This window comes from Podarcis bocagei (assembly GCF_964188305.1).
Source record: "Podarcis bocagei genome assembly, chromosome: 4".
NCBI lineage: Eukaryota > Metazoa > Chordata > Lepidosauria > Squamata > Lacertidae > Podarcis > Podarcis bocagei.
In genome coordinates this window covers 37,284,504-37,302,018 of record NC_138128.1, presented here as the reverse complement: position 1 = coordinate 37,302,018, position 17,515 = coordinate 37,284,504, and the positions used below count along the sequence as shown (strand labels likewise).

Below are 17,515 nucleotides of genomic sequence, written 5' to 3'. Positions count from 1 at the left end.
CTGAAAGTTGGGAAATAGTTATTTGTATTCCAGTGCAGAAGGTGTAAATACCTTGGGGGTGGGGGGGGGGGAGAACCAGCAGCTTCAGGAAATGGCTGCAGGAAGATCTGGACAGCCTTGTTGTCACTATCCTTTTTAAACAAAAAACAAAAAGACAGGATGACTTGCCTATAGATGTATGTCACAGTACAGAAACCGCCTGGCAAGGTAGCTCACACAGCCTATTAGAGAGTAACAATAACATGACAAGGCTCAAATGCAATATGATGATAGCCAGCATCACAGGCAATATATCTGAATACCAGTTGCTTGGAAATCACAAGTGGCAAGCTTGCCATTACATTACTCAGTCCTGCATGTGGACTTCTCAACAGCATCTGGCTGGCTGTTGTGAGAACACAAGGCTGGACTAGACTGGCCTTTGGCCTGATCTAGAGTATGGCTCTTCTTAGGTTATCAAGCAGTTACAAATGATGGCAAGCAGGAACTCCTTACATCAAGGATCAACTATCTAAAGGAGCCATATCCATTTGACTTGGGCTTTTTATGCCAAGGATTCAGAGAATGAGTTCTCTATTAGTAGACGTCTTCAGTGCTTTCTTCTTGGGGGACACAGGGGTTTGCATACCCCTAAACATTTTGTGAACCTAATGGGAGAAGAAACTACAAATTTAAAATTTTTTAGTTTCTTCTCTAGCATGCTGAATCGTCAGTTCCGTTGCTACCCCCGATGACAGTCTTTTGCCCATTTACTGTATTTATTTTCCCTGATTTGAACTATAAAATGGTGATTTTCTTGAGTCAAAATGAGAGTACCCCTAAACATTTATTTATTTTTTTTGGGGGGGTGAGCACTGGGTATCTGAAGAAGTGTGCATACACATGAAAGCTCATACCAATGACAAACTTAGTTGGTCTCTAAGGAGCTACTGGAAGGAATTTTTTAATTTTGTTTCGACTGGGCATCTTTGTTATTGCTGCTGCATAAAAGAAAAAGATGCACCCAATATTTTCAAATTTCAGGCTAGATCCGATTACAATTACATACCATTGTGAACTAACAAGGCGTGACTGAATGTAGATTAATTTTCTGCTAAAGGTGACACCTGATCACCAAAGAGCGGTGAAAGCAACGAAGAGGCACACATGTGCCTGCCATCCTTCATTGCATAGAATAAATATTTTTATTCTTCTTTTGCTCACTATTGTGAGAAACACGGGATATAGGAATATAGTACCAAAGAAGGCTTTCCTCCAGGGAAAGGAAACAGGGCGAATTGGCGTGGGGTGGTGGTGAGAGGGCAGGGACGTCACGTGACAATTCAACACCTGGGCAGGAAAGTCACCTCAGGGATCAAAAGGCCCGCGGCAGTTGTGCCCAAGGAGGCCGCACTTGCGCCTGCGCCAACCCCCTCGCCTCGGTTTCTATGGGAACAGGGAGGCGGCGCTGCCCAAACGGGAGAGAGGGGTTGGCGGGAGTCGGTCGGCACCTGCGTAGCGGACCAGACGCGCGTCGCCTTTTCCGTTGAGGGGCAGCCGCTCACCGGCCACCGGGTGGTCTATTACGTTGCGCCCTCGGCTCTTCTGCGGATCCGGCGGGTTAAGCCAGAGCTAGAGCCTCCTCTCTCTGGGCGTCCAGGCCGAATGGAGGCTGCCGGGGGCGCCGCTGCGGCTCCTGGGTGGGTGCCCTGGCCGCCTTCGGGGGCTTCTCATAGCCGGGACTTCTGCTTGCTTGGAGGGTGGGTGGGTTGGGGTGGGGGACAAAGAGGTTTCTTGTCCTCGGGAGACCTCTGGCGGAAGCTCAGGCGCGTCACAATCCCCCCCCGCGTGGCTCCAGGTGTGCACGCGTGGGGAAAGCTACGTGTGAACGGTGCAGCTGGGCTGTGTGTGCGAAGGCATAAAAGGACACGCGGCCATTCTGCCACGTGGCGGGTGGGCGCATATAGATGGGTGAAAACTGGTGGAATTTGTGAGGGTTTCTTCTCTCCTACCTTGGTGTGTTTTTATTGTTTTGCTTTTAATTGTAAGCATTTAAAAATGACGCAAGTTATTGCTTTTGGCTTTCGTTAACCACTTTAGGAAAACCAAACATGAGCTTACTGTTGGGAGTGAATACCACATAAAAACGTAATGTGGATGGACAGGAGCAAAGGGCATATAGGTTCCCAATGCTTTTTTTCTAAAAAAATGTTTAGGGGTACTTTCATTTTGACTCAAGAAAATCACCATTTTATAGTCCAAATCTGGAAAAATAAATACAGTAAACTGACAAAAGTACAAAGATTCACAAAATGTTTAGGGGTGTGCGTACCCCTGCATCCCCCCAGAAAAAAGCACTGTGTACCATTTGGCCATATCTGTGTTTACATAGAATCAAAGAATTCTAGAGTTGGAAGTAACCACAAGGATCATCTAGATTCTAGTCTAACCCCCTGCAATGCAGGAATCAAGAGTGGCTGGGGAAACCCAGACTGATGGGCAAGGTATAAATAAAACAATAGTAATAATAATGAATAATTAACGCGGGGCTCAAACCCACAACCCTGAGATTAAGAGTCTCATGCTCTACCAACTGAGCGAGTATTTAAAGCTAGCAGCTTGGTGGGTGCCATAAAGTACATTGATTTACGATGGTTGCTTCCCACAGTGCATAAAATGTGTCCTCAGTGTTTGTTTAGAGTCAGAATCAGGAGCATACTAATGTTGCCTATGGCAGATGAAGAATGCACCTGTGCAAGGGGTACTGAAAAGTTTTATTCAGAACTACCCCTGAGGCTTGAAGTGAGATGCTTAATGTACTGTAAACTTTTAAAAAATATTGTGACAGGTAAAACCAAAATCACTGGAGTGTGGTGTGCCATATACAAGCACATTGATTTATCTGTCTATCGTAATTAACAGGTTTCTCTGGCAGCCCCGGCCAATCTCTTTAGGGGAACATATTGTAGATAGATGGGGTGGGGGGCGGAGAATGTTTGTGTTTGTTTCTCTGTATGGGAAATACTTGACATATTTTACGTGATTTAAGTGCCATGAAATAGTAAAGGTGGTATCGGTATGGGGAATTTTCTTCTGTAGGGTGAACTCTCTTATGTACCACTTGAGTTTGATGGGTGGCAAAGGGCAGACATGATCTTTCTAAAGAGTCAGGCATCTAGATATAGTCACTAGATTCTGCATTAAGTGCTGGCTCTTTTCATTTGGTTGCTGGGGTATGGCTGTTTGTATTAAACATTCTCATAGATATGTAAAGGTAAAGGGACCCCTGACCATTAGGTCCAGTCGTGACCGACTCTGGGGTTGCGGCGCTCATCTCACTTTATTGGCCGAGGGAGCCAGCGTACAGCTTCCGGGTCATGTGGCCAGCATGACTAAGCCGCTTCTGGCGAACCAGAGCAACACACAGAAATGCCATTTACCTTCCCGCCAGAGCGATACCTATTTATCTACTTGCACTTTGACGTGCTTTCGAACTGCTAGGTTGGCAGGAGCAGGGCAATGGGAGCTCACCCCGTTGCAGGGATTTGAACTGCCGACCTGATCGGCAAGTCCTAGGCTCTGTGGTTTAACCCACAGTGCCACCCGCGTATTTCGTTAAATTACTAGGATGCACACTTTCTTAAAATTATCTTAACATTATTTCTTTTTGAAATGGTTGTAAGCCTCAGACAGACTAAAAACCTTTCAGAGGTGCAATATTGACCCTGTGTTCATCATCTGAGGCCCTCCTTTGTGTGCCTCCTTCATCATCAAGAGGTGTGCAGATGGCCACATGAGAGCGGGCCTTTTTTGCGGTGGCTCCCTGTTTGTGGAATGCTCTCTGCAGGGAGGCTCAACTGGTACCACCTTTACATATCTTTAGGCTCTGGGCGAAAACGTATCTCTTTCACCAGGTCTTTGGTTGATTAATGTTCTGTGTCCTCAGTTTGGTAATTTAACATTGGCGACTCTTTCTAATAATAATTTCTAATAATGATTTCAGAGTGAAACCCAAAAAAAAGAGAAGACGTGGCATGTCAAGGGATGTTGAAGTGGAAGATGAAACTGAGCTTGAGCCAGAATCTGCACTTGATTATGATGGTGATGAAGAAGAGGAAGAAGAGGAAGAAGAAGAGGCTGAAGATTATGAGGAAGAAAGCGAACCGCAATATTTATATTGCGAAGAAGACATGAACAACAACAAGATTGAAACTAAAGTTGGTGTACAAGAGTGGCCTGATGGTTCTCGCTATAGAGGAGAATTTGCATTGGATCTAAAACTTGGGTATGGAGAATTTGCGTGGGACAATGGTGAGGTAAACCGGCTTAATATTAAAATGTTGCAATGTATGTTCTTGCATCTAAAAACATTGCTATTCTTATATATAATGACGATAATAAACAAAACTAGCCAAGGTAAGTTTTTATATCGGAATCCTATCTGTTTAATGTTTGTTTAATAGCATGATATAGGCATTTTTACGTAGATGTAAATCCCATTAGTTTATGCAAGCCTTATTCTGTTTTCCTGGATGTAAGCCTCATTGGAATCAGTAGGATTTATTTCTAAATAGACAAGGTTAGGATTGCATCCTAAAACATGCATGCACCTTGAAAGGCAGTGTGACTTCTTTTCCATAGGAAATAACAGCTTTAATAAAATCTTAATTTCTTGTTTATTACTAAAACTTGCTATTAGGTGCAACTGCAGTCTATAGTCTAACATTTTAACTGTGGTTCGCAAAATGTACTATTGGAAGCAGGCTTAGTCGTGTTAGTTTCAAGTCTAAACGGTAAATGTTCAATAAATAAGATACATAGTTCGACCAGCATCTAATGCCAAGCTATGCACAGTTTGAAGATGGTTATAATTTCTTCTCAGTCTCCTCTTTTCCAGGCTAAACATACCCAGTTCCCTCTACTGTTCCTCATAAGGCTTGGTTTCCAGACCCTTTCTAATGTATTTAGATGCAGTTATCATTTTTGTGAGTAATTCATGTTTGTTTAATTAAAATACTGTATGTACTATCACAAGGCAGCACAGAAAACACAAGGGGAAGATAGTTATTTTTTTAAAAATACAAGTCATTCTCCTGGCTTCCAGATGACCTAGCTGCTACAGTGGTTTGTTCTTGCTGCTACTTGCAACCACAAGAGTATAGCTATAGAATACAGTAGGTCCACATCTTACACGGGGGTTACGTTCCAGGGATCATGCCTACAGCCAAAATTGTGTATAGTCAAAACCCACTGGGATCAGTGGCAGATGCCAGTTCCAAAGTCATTTTTCCTGGAACCCTACCTCCTTTCTGCCCCCTTCCTATTTATTTATTTATTTAGCCATACATGTAAAGCTGAATACGCACAAGTTAAATGTGTGCAAGTTGCGGTCTTCCTATAGTCACAAATGTGTAGATTAGTAAATAGTTCAGGTCTGCTGCTTTCAAATAAAATGTCATGTGTTCTGTTTATTCCTTTTGTTAAGTAGATCACTATGACTTCCTTGTTTACACTCAGTAATACTTGCTACGGCAAAATTTAATAAGTATATCTCTGTCATAGTTGAGTGTATACTCTTACCCAGTTTTTCTGATTTGAAATGAAAGTAATTCACCCTAATAAATCTGATACTAATGAAATTTTCCAAGACTGTAAATCCTGGATTGAACAGGGATACTAACTTTGTTTGAACTTTTATCCTCCATATATTCCATTTTTATTAAATGTTGCAATTCTCAATATGTTTCTGTGCAGTCATTTCCTCAGGATGAAGCCAAGTGGAATAAGCCTCCCTGACTTGGAAATGAATGCTACCATGCATAAACTGTATTGAAAATATTAGTTAAATCCTTCTTTTATTTCTTTCCATAATATTCTTCATGAGAGTGCTGTGATACATACTTGCAGTCGGTTGTAACTGGCCACCGTACTTCACCTGCTCTCCCCTAACTTTCTTTCTGTTTTATTGCAGAGATATGTGGGGCAGTTTTATAAAGATCAACGTCATGGCAAAGGGGTTTACTTCTGGCCTGATGGCTCCAAATTTATAGGGTCATTTTATCTTAGCCGTAAAGAAGGCTACGGTGTCATGGAATTTAATGATGGAAGAAAATTTCAGGTAATAAAAAGTATTTCTAATTATCATAGTGCTGTTTGATAGGTATGATGTGAAGTTCAAGTAATTGCAGAAAACTTCTATGTTTGAATGTTTCAGAGTTAGTACAAATTTGATAATGAATTAGAAAATGAATGCACCTCAAAGCTAGTTAGTGTCCTGTGCGCAACAAAAAAAGCAACGTATGACATATTGCTTCTATCTGAGAACTGTAATCAGTTTGCACAGAATTTAGAAAATGTGTAAGGAAGTGATAGATACCAGGTAATAGCAGCTGGATAAGGTGTGGATTTTGCAAACTTTTGTGTATAAAAGCAAACTAAAATGGAAAAGTATATTTCAAAAAGCGCTCTGAAGCAGTTTACTAAGGAGATTCTCCCCCCCCCCCCGTGCATACTTAAGGGGTCTATGCCAGATGTACCTAGGTAGAGGAGCGGATGTAGAATTTCAGCTCTTGGAATTCACTAAAAAATCTGGTGCTTGAATTCTGATTAAAGTGTGTGTTTATAACTGTTACTATATTATTATATAATATATATAATCCCTTTAAGATTTTTTAGTATAAAGCAATACAGTGGTGCCTCGCAAGACGAAATTAATTCATTCTGCGAGTCTTTTCGTCTTGCGATGTTTTTCGTCTTGTGAAGCATGGTCCGTTGCAACTGCACCTCTTCAAGTGGCTTTAAGAAAAAAGCGAACAAACTCGCAATACGTTTTTGTCTTGCGAAGCAAGCCCATAGGGAAAATCGTCTAGCGAAGCAACGCAAAAACCGAAAAACCCTTTCGTCTAGCGAATTTTTCATCTTGCGAGGCATTCATCTTGCGGGGCACCACTGTATATGTCTAATAAATCAAATAACACAAGATTGCATGAAACCTGCGGGCAAAGGGCAGTATACAAATTTAATAAGCAATAATAATGATGATGTAAAATCAGATACAGTCTTAATTTCTGCATCTTTTTCATGGATCCTACCTTTTTTGTTTCAAGCATTGCTTTTCAGAAAAAATCAGTGCTAATAATAAAATTAATCCAAATCCTGCTGGTAAAAGAATGGGTAAGAATGTTTTTAGGCACTTGACAGGATCATGCCGCTAATGGTTTTTGGTGAGATTATTGCAAGTTGAATTAAACTGTGTGAATTCTGTTTGTGGTTCTCTCTTGCATCTTCTGTTCTCGTTTTTTCCTGCCGAAAGGGGCTTTACAAGGGTGATGAGCGGTTTGGACCAGGAATTGAAACCCATCCAGATGATAGTCAAGACATTGGATTGTGGCATCGAAATCATATAATTAAACTATGTACGGAAATACCTGGATATTTCACTCTTGCGGATTTCCCAGAACTTAGTGTCTATTTTGATGCTGAGACCAGCAGAGAGTATATTTCAGAGGATACGCATACGTTTTGGGATCTGAATGAGGAGAAGGACCCATTTTTCTACCACTACAAGCGTCTTCTTTTAGATGATGATAGCTACACATTGCCTGAAAACCTGTACATATACTCAATTGATGCGGATAATCTTCCTCATACAAAGACCTTCCTGAAAGACTTTGATTGCCAGTATTTTAAGGAAAAGAAACGGTTGGCTTATGAAAAACTATGGCCTATAACCAATATAACCCCTTTCTTGGTCAGGATGCAGAAACACATCTATAGATATAGGTAAGTGGTAACGTGAAAAAAAGACTAGATGATAGCCATACATTTGATGGTGCTGCTGAAGTCCCATTTCTTCCTGCTGTTTCTTCTTTTCAACTGGGTGCAGTTCAGCTTGTGTGACTTTAAAATTTATACCACTTTTGCTGTAGTCATGTCAATCGTTGCTGAATTGCAACGAAGCCCCAACACATGTCAAAAGGTCCATGCACATTCATTGTTGCATTCATTTCCTTTCCCTTGTTATTATTGGTGGCACTGCTTGTTGGGCACTACTAGTTTTTTAGGAGTGTGGGAGTTGGTTGGGGTGGCCTTGAGCCAATCTGGTCTCCCTTTTATCAAACCTTTCTCTTCCATCCCCTAATAGTCCTTTTACCATTTCCTTGGGGGGGATTGAAAGGAGGGACATGGAAAGGGACATGTGCAAGTTGGAAATCACTGGAACAACAACAACAACAACAAATTTTATTATTTTTACCCCACCCATCTGGCTGGCTTTTCCCAGCCACTCTAGGTGGCTTACAGGGCATATAAAAAATGGTAAAACATCAGACATTAAACATTTCCTGATACAGGGCTGCCTTCAGATGTCTTCTAAAAGTCAGATAGTTGTTTATTTCCTTGACATCTGATGGGAGGGTCTTCCACTGGGCAGGTGTCACTACCGAGAAGGCCCTCTGCATGGAATTCATGGTCTTTGTGTGGTGTGACCCTGGTTCTCTTTATCAAACTGCCTGAGGAGCTGTTGCAAGAAGGGAGTAGCAGAAGCCTAGCTACTGCAGGGAGGGTTAGCCTGTGCCGGGGACATGCCACTTCAGACTAAACATGGATGCTTACATGACTGATTGCTTTTCATATAAGACAAAAAAAAGCCCTCCACATAGTTTTCTGTCATATTGGGGAGAAGGCTAAATTGAAAACCCTCCTACTTGTCTAATAATAGTCACAACAGCAACCTAGTTTTGTATACAGAGGGAATATTTTTGTATGGGAGAGCATTCGGTCCTACAATACCTCACCACACATGCACATATATTTGCGGTCTGAGGTAGTACAGCCAAGATACAGGTTTCTCACCTCAGTGAGAAGCTAGGCCAGTGATATGTATACACAGGTGAGGAAAGGGAAAATGTCCATCCCATCACTTCAAGTAGTTTTTTGGAAGGTCAGAACTGATGAGAATAGAAATACTTAAATAGTCTATCTAGCCTTTTCAATTTTTTTTGTTCATTTTTAGGCATTACCAGAAGGACATGGACTGGGATGTTAATTTCATTTTGGAAGGCTACCGGAATGGCTTTGGAGAGAAAGGTCCCAAAGAACTTGCTGGTGAAGAGCTGATTAAGAAGGCAGCCGAAGGAAACTATAATAGAGTTGATGAGATTCTGATGGACAACCTGGCCTCCCCAGATATAGCAGATGTACATGGATATACTGCCCTTGCTGCTGCTGCTGTGAGACTCCATATCTTACTATGTTATACTCTGTTAAGGCAAAATAGGCTTGGTTTTATTTTGTCTTCCATGCTGTGACATAATTCCTCTTTTTAAATGTACCGTAATAGCTATGAGTAGCAGTTGTGAATATGAACAGAAAGTTAAGGGAAAATCCCCAATTTGGGAATATGAAACCTTACCTGTAGTATATATTTACCTCCAACAAACCCACAATGTCAAACTCAATTTTTTCAAAGTAAAAATAAGTAGGCTTCTGAAAATTGTATTAATTTTGTATGAAAATAACCTAAATAGTTTTCTTGTGCAGATGAATTACCATGATGACATCATCAACCTTCTTCTTGATAATGGGGCTGATGTGAATAAATGTAGTGATGAAGGATTATCAGCTCTTTCTATGTGTGTTATTCATTATTTCCCAGAAGAATCATTTCAGCCCAACATTGCTGAAAGGAACTTCTCTCGAAGAGAGGTCAGTCCATCATAAATCTGTAAGTCTGAAATACGGTTCAGTGAAATGCCTAATAGTTTCTTCTTTTACTGTTGATCCAAATTAATTTCATTTACTAGAAATAACCTAACTACTCTCTCAAAGCTGCAAGGCAGAACGGCCTGAAGCCTTCTTTGCATTGCAGTCCAGAGATGATGAGGTGTAGTGAAATGAATTGCTCCAGGGTTGTGATCTTAAAGAAGATGTTGGGTCATGATGTGTTAACTTGTATGGCATTGTGCTTCTAGAGTAGTCTATTGTAATGTGTACTATGTAGGGTTGCTCATGAAGAGGATTCAAGTACAAACAATACACATTTTGAAGTCCTGACATTTATTAACAATGATAAAAAATAAGGTTTGAAATCTCTCTTATTGGACATTTTGCCCCTCCTGTCTGTTGTGTGTATAGGAGCAAACTCATTTGTATCTGTGAAAGAGCTGAATAGCAGTCCTTGCCACTTACGACAACTGGATATATTTGTCCCTTACAAGTAGCCATTCATAATGAAGTGAGTCTAAACTCTAAAACATAGTCCAAAGGCATGTAATGCAGCAGACTTGCTGAAGTTAGACAGTTCTGAGTAGAGCTGGAGCATTTGTATACTACTTTGAATTTCATGGAAGAAAGTTGATGTATAAATGAAACTAATAAGAGATATGTTGTGTATTTGACAAATTCTTTCTGTAAAATTCTTTAGAAGAGTAACATATGTCAACTTTTTCGCTGTTTTCTTTGACAACCTAATGGTATGGATTTGTCTGTGTATGTTAACAATGCAGTTTTTTATGTTGGGGTGCAGCAATCTGGTTTTGGAAATAATTACCCCCCCCCTGTTTTTTTGTTGTTGTTTTTTTGCTTGATATAGGCGATGGAAGAAATGCCAGAAGAAATATCTCCAGGATCTATGCCATTTTCGCAGTCGGAGTCCTCTCAACCATCTCAGCCGAGTACAGAATTGAAAGGATCCTCTTCTGGCAGCCCTGCATCACCAGAAGCACTGCCGAGCTCTGCCGAAAAGTCAGAACGTGGCACGTATGCTAAGTCATCTGAGGAATCGGAGAGCAGCGCTGTAGAAAAGAGCTCTGAGACAAATTGTGGCATTTACAACTTCAAGATTCAGGTTTCGGTAGAAGCCATGCAGCGTGGTGCAGCTGCTCTTAGTGAACACATGTTAAAAGTGCCATACTTCGCTGACTGCGAAGGACTCGTTCAGCAGGAAGGCACTCTGGGAAGAATGGCAGCATCAATAACAGAGTAAGTGACTATAGAAGAACACAGGGCAGCCTGCTGAAGCCAGTGACCACACTAATATTGCCGCTAGGGTGGTCTCAGTTGGGCTCTGCTCAGTATGGATAGCTTCTGTGTATACCTTCCGTGATTTTGCAGTGAAGAGTTTATCTGAAGGAAGGTTGGAAGGCATCATATGGTACCTCTGAAAAATGATCTGAAGTGGTGCAGTTTGCTTGCTGCATTGGTATTGAGTGATGGCATACAATGGTGCCTTGGTTTACGAACTTAATCCATTCCGGAAGTCCGTTCTTAAACCAAAGCGTTCTTAAACCAACACACACGTTCCCATAGAAAGTAATGCAAAATGGATTAATCCGTTCCAGACTTTTAAAAACAACCCCTAAAACAGCAATTTAACATGAATTTTACTATCTAACGAGACCATTGATCCATAAAATGAAAGCAATAGACCAGGCTGCAATCTGTTACCCAGTGTAAAGTGGGCCACAGGAAAGCAGAAAACACAAAGCAAAACACAAGAAAGGCCGGGCTGGGATTCCAAAAGGTTTCCTCCTCGCGCTTCCTGCAGTTTCTTGGCTGGGAGGCAAAATGGGTGAAGGTGGCGGCGGCGAGTTAATCAAATTGGGAGGGTTTTTGTAGGCAAGGCATGCATCTCCCGGCGGCTTCAGCATGCTTTATGCAAACACCCTCCCTCCAAAAAACCACCACCACCAAACCCCCAACACCTTAAAACTCTACCCGGGAAAGCGATGGCTAAGCAGCGGGCGAAAGTAGAAACTGGCACAAAGCCCACCCTGGAGGAGGCAGCCCCAATTCAGAGCGGCTCCGGATTGCATTTGTATAAAATCAGGATGGGGGGGGGGTGAGGAGGAAAGCAGGGAGAGGGGATCCCAGCAGAAAGGACAGACCCACCGACCGCGAGTAGCTTGCTACCTGCGCCACGAGCGGCACCAGCGTCTGCTCCACAGAGCGCAGGCGGATCTGCAGCCCTGGCAGTGGCTCCCAGCCCAGAGCTGTGGCAAGAGCCGCTCCAGGCGGTGAGCACAGCCACGACACTCTGCTGCCACTGGGGAACGCGGACATTGCTCCGGAGCCACGCAGCTCGCTCCTTGTCGGCCTTCCCTCACTCAGCGCTGGCCGCTGCAGAGAAATCTGGAAGCAGAGAAGCAGCGGCAGAAGGACCCAGTCCTGGGGGTCACCCCGCGGGGGCTCGTGGTGGCGCGAGCAGCCATTGTGCCACCACATTCACATGTGAAGGATCCAGCTGCAAGCAGAGGATCCCGGCACCATCCGTATGGCGCTGGAGCGGCGCCGCTGGCAAACCGCTATACAGCGCATGTGCGACATCACTACGTACGGCACATGCGTTGTATGTAGTGACACCACACATGCGCCCTATGTAGCGACGCCTGCCATGGGTGTCACGTCACCTTCCTTCGCCCCTGCACTGAAGGACAGGTGCCAGTCCTTTAGGAGGGGCCCAGTAACACCTGTTGGTAAATGATGGTCACCAGGTGCCCTGCTCTTATATGCATTGCCACCAATAACCCACAAACTGTTATTTTGATGAGGTTTTATGTTCCTGATTTATGTAAAATGTCTTGCAATAATGGATCCATCCATGCAAACTCTGTTATCTAGTCTTCTTTTTGAACCTGGCTCAGATAAGGGTTCCAGAACAACATCTAGGCCCCCTTGTCCTTTTAGTGGACAAAAAAGCAGCTATAACCAGCCTCCAGTCCTGTATTGCACAGAATTCCAGAGACCTGCAGATGTCGAAGCAAGCTGCTATGTTTGTAGAGGCCCCTTCTCCAGCTTCTCTGCTCATCAGTGAATGGGAAGGAAGTTCAGGTGTTTGTTCCCTCTGACAGCAAAATTATCAGGAGACGGGAAAGGAACGCTTGTGCTTCCTTCTTATTTACTGGAAGGCAGTGCGACTAATGATTATGTTTGGAGTTTGCAGTTTTTTATTAGTCCAATTATGGGTTGAATTAAAAAAGAAACATTAGCAGAAACAACACTGGGTGCACAGAACTTATAGGATTTGATTTAAATCAATTTGATTTAAATCACAGTTTAAATCACGATTTAAATCACTAGTCAGTAAGACTTGATTTAAATCATTTTTTTACAGAAAGACTCGTTCTTGCTGGTATAATATTAATATTTGTAACCAGATGAAGGTTACATTTTTGGAATAATAAATTTTCAGAGTAGTTTTTACAATTTTTCAGAAATATTTTTCCTCCAAAAGCATTTTATTTTTAAAATCCAATTTAAAATTAAAAAATCCGATTTAAATAAAAGCATTGATTTTTATCCAACCTGTAGCCAAAGCATACTTCAATTATCTAGTGACAAAAACATGCAACTTAGGGAGTGTTTGTCATTGTCGGGAGGGCAGTTATGCTGTGCACATTATTGCATTTATTAGCATTTTAAAAGCCTCAGCCAAATAGAAATCTGGCTATTTTGCATGGTAAGAGAAGGCCAGAGATGGTGCAAGGCTGGGATAGATTACAGCAATGATATATTTGTAGCTGTTTGCATCACTTGCAGAACAGCTACAGTTCTATCACCCTCACCTTAAGGTTTAGCAACACTGTACTTATCAAAGTTTTCAACAATTAATGGGGTTCTGTTTTCTGCTGGTTTTTAGACACGCAAAGAGACTGGCTACTATCAAGCTGCTGCTCAGGAGAGGTGCAGATCCCAATATGTGCAGAATCCCTATGTATGTCCTCTTCTTTGCTGTTAAAGCCGCAGATCCAAATGCAGTGAGATTTCTTTTAGAAGCTGGAGCAAGGACTGATATACGACTTCCGACCAGAGTAGGGAAACCTTATTTGTGTGTGATAATTCTCATTAAAGAAGAGAGACTAGAATTTAAGTTAGTGATTGGGCTGATGGCATAAATCAGGCACAGGCAAACTCCCGCCTTCCAGATGTTTGGGACTACAATTCCCATCATCCCTGACCACTGGTCCTGTTAGCTAGGGATGATGGGAATTGTAGTCCCAAACATCTGGAGGGCCAGAGTTTGCCTATGCCTGGCATAAATGCTCTTGTATGAGTTTTGGTGTCTTATGCAAGTGTACAGAACTTGGGACCCACCACATCAAATATAGCTCACATGCCAGATATAAATGTCAAATCTCTGTTTCTCCAGTCGTAGGAGGCATGCCTACCCTTTTGTGTTGCAGCACACTATTCTGTTACTCTGATTCATGTGATAAATCTATTGAGCTGAAATCCTACAAGTACAGTGGGGATTACTTCAGAGTAAACTTGTATAGTAGGCCTGTGTGAGTCTGTTATTCTTAATGAGTGAAAGCTAATGCTAATCTTAACATTGCAGAGTGGGTTTTTAAAATTCTTTTGAGTTACCTGCTAACAGAAGAGGTGGGGAGGCATTCACACACACCCCAACTAACCCTGTAGCCCACTGCATCACCTTCCAGGCTGTTCTGTATTGTTCCACAACCCTCTGGAACAAATTTTCAGGGGGTTCATAGGATTGCAGCAGGAAGTGGGGAAATTGGAGAAAATTACCTCCTCTCATCTTACTTAGCAAATGCCTCTACTGGATCAGAAGATGTTCTTCAGCTTTTCTGCGAGTGAGAAGGCAGCACTGGGTTCCACCCTATAGTTTTATCAGTGTAGAAGAAAAATATTTTTTACTGATTGTAACAATTCGCTCCCATCTCTAGACATTAGAATAGAGAGATTTTAGAGGAATTTAATGAATGTTGGTAATAATGGAAACTTAATAGGAATTTTGGGGTGTCTTGTATATGAGTTGATTTGGACCAAGTCTACTGTATCCTCAGTTGATCTTGGTGCTAGGATGATGCACCATCATGTTTTTTCAGAACTTCAGCACGGAACTTCCCCCCAGAAAGGGCCCAGCTAGAGGAGTGGATTTGCTGCTTTAACATGGGCTCTAAGGGACAGAGATATTTTCTTATGAACCCATCTTGCCTGGACTGGTTTTAAATTTCAACCATGCAGCTTAACCATTCCATCCACTGGAGGGTGATTGTATTTCTGACTGCAGTTAGCAGTTATTTCTGACTGCACTTTGCTTCTTGATACACACTCCTCAGATATTTATGCTACCTGGGAATTAGGTGTCTTCAATTTGAGCTGAAATTTTAGCGGTGACATTGAATGCTGGAATGGCTCACTGTCATAATATGGTAGGAATACACAGTAGTGAGATGTTCTGTAACTTATGATTTAATATTAAATATAGCAATTTTTTTTAGCTTGGAGGCACAGCTCCTCTTCATATTGCTGCTGCTCTTCCTGGTGAAGAAGGGGTTGAAATAACAAGCTCACTACTTCATTCAGCTACAGATCCTAACGTAAGGGCAGAGGATGAGAATGATATATATGGTCCTGATAGGACTTCATACAAGGTATGTCCATTTAATTCCAACCTTGTTACTTATGCCGGAGAGGAGCAAGGAATTGACTTGTATCCTAAGAACTGTTCTATTTATCCTGAAACAGTACTTTTAGAAAGAAACGTTGTAGCAAATGCGGTCACAGCAACATATATTCAGGGAGCGGGGGCAGTTCCAAATATACTGTATACAGAATGCCTTGAGTCTGCGTGGCTCTACTTTTCTCTTCCTGAACTTCTTAGGCAACCTACTAACATCTGCAGCTAAAAGGACCCCAGTCAGCTGGGCTGGGGAAAATCTCAGCTCAAGATCTTCTAGGTCCGCTGGTGGCACTGGGTTAGATCAGTGGTTCCCAAACTTGTTTTTTGGCCATGACCCACCTAAGCATCTAAACTCCTGATTGCCCCCCACATGACATATAATTCTTCTTATTCAAAAAGTGAACTCCTATTGAAAGGCCTATTAATAACTCATTCTCGAATTGCCCCCCTTAAAAATCAAATTTCCCCCCATGTAGGGCTAGATGAACCAGTGGTCTGACTCAGTAAAAGGCCTATGTTAATAAGCACTGTATAGCTCATGACTAGAGAGTATGTAGAAATACCTTTTAACTGTGTTTTCAGAATAATTAAGAAGTGCAGATTTCTGAGCATAGCTGGCAAGTGTCCCTTATTTGAAGGGACAGTCCCTTATTCCAGCGCCATGTCCCGCTGCTGTCCCTTATTGATGGATGTCCCTTAAATGTCCCTTAAATGATGTCCCTTAAATTTCAAAGGAAGCAGCTCCTCTCCCTCCCTCCCTTCCGGCCAGGGAGGAGGGAGGCTCCAACCGTGTTGCTTGGCTGTGTTGCTCACCCAATAAGAAGTCTAAGAACGACTAGGGGTTGGAGCATGCATGCCTTGTGCGTGGCTAGTTAATGCAAGCTGAGGGGTTTTTTGAATGCTGGACGCCATTTTGTTGCACGTGCTGCTGCAAACTTTGCAGTGCAAAGCCAGGCTGGGGAGCCATCTTAAGCTGAGGCTGCATAGGCCTTGTGGTGCATGTGATTCAGTTCTATTCAGTTGAACCTCTGGTTACAAAGTTGGTTGGACAGTGTTCTTGAAGCTACTCAGCATGAGTTTGACCCGACTGCAGGAGGACAGGAAGACTGGAGTGCCTGGAACAGGTGAGGCTGCAGGTCCCTTATTTTGGCTGCTGGTCCCTTATTTTCAAATCTGTAATTTAAGAGCAATGTTTCTGAGAGAAGCAGTGAACTTTGCATAACAGGTTATGAACTCCCACTGGGCATAGTTTAGGGAGGATAGTTCCTGTTTCAGTCCGGGGAGCAGACTGTGTGTCTCTTTAAGGTGCCTGCAGCCTTCTACATTGGTGATTTTCTTTCCCATTTCTACCTGCAGAATGAGCTTACTGAAAATTTATCTATGATTAAAATGAATAATGAAATGGGACCACCCAAAAACTACTACAAAGAATGTGCCATTATCCCAGAGGAAGGTGGGAGGACTCCTCTTCATATTGCATGTGAGAGGGAAGATGATTATGAGGTGAGTGATAGCTGTGGGAATCTTTCTTCTGCAACCTGAAAGCTCTTCTTCACTAACTTGTGTAGTCTTCAGGTGTTACATTAGTAAGAAATTTATGTTTTAAAAGGAGGAATCACATATTTCCAGCTACTTCAAACATATGGAAATGAAGGGTCTGATAATAAAGCCTGAAGTCCAGTAGCTCATGCACCCATCCTGCTATATTAAAACTAATCCTTAGTATGTATATATGGGCAAAGATCTGCAATCGCTGTTGGCTGACCAGGAGTCTGAATTGGTTGCACATAAACCGTTTACTATCTTTTCGTTAGACTTTAAAATTGTTTTAAATTTTAAATAACAGAAATGTATCATTAAACACATTCTGAAAATACAACTCAGTATACCACTTTTTCTTTTCAAATGTTAAAAAACTGGTTTCCTTTGTAGCATGAAACAAAACCTCACAGATCAAATAGGCTTGCTTGCATCTACATGTTTTGAATGGTAATTACTCAGTTACAACTGGAGTGTAGTGTTGGACAAGGACCTCGGAGATCAGGGTTCAAATCCCCACTAAGCCACGAAGCTCACTGGTTGAACTTTGTCCAGCCACTGTCTCTCAGC

The 17,515-nt window shown here is 42.2% G+C and overlaps 1 protein-coding gene across 8 annotated transcripts in view; it reads left to right on the top strand.

The window, feature by feature from the left end:
• The window catches only part of ANKMY1 (ankyrin repeat and MYND domain containing 1), a 41,518-nt gene that overhangs the window by 3,319 nt on the left and 20,684 nt on the right, over window positions 1–17,515 (top strand). For 5 of the 8 annotated variants that reach the window (XM_081192536.1, XM_081192535.1, XM_081192538.1 and 2 more), the window contains 9 exons: window positions 3,983–4,295; window positions 5,951–6,097; window positions 7,292–7,761; window positions 8,993–9,209; window positions 9,520–9,684; window positions 10,571–10,959; window positions 13,616–13,787; window positions 15,225–15,377; window positions 16,763–16,909. In XM_081192536.1, the coding sequence (XP_081048662.1) occupies window positions 3,983–4,295; window positions 5,951–6,097; window positions 7,292–7,761; window positions 8,993–9,209; window positions 9,520–9,684; window positions 10,571–10,959; window positions 13,616–13,787; window positions 15,225–15,377; window positions 16,763–16,909 (2,173 nt within the window). Of the gene's footprint in view, window positions 1–1,330; window positions 1,680–3,982; window positions 4,296–4,861; window positions 4,965–5,950; window positions 6,098–7,291; window positions 7,762–8,992; window positions 9,210–9,519; window positions 9,685–10,570; window positions 10,960–13,615; window positions 13,788–15,224; window positions 15,378–16,762; window positions 16,910–17,515 lie in introns of those variants that run through there. The other 3 variants (XM_081192540.1, XM_081192541.1, XM_081192542.1) reach the window with 3 other exon arrangements.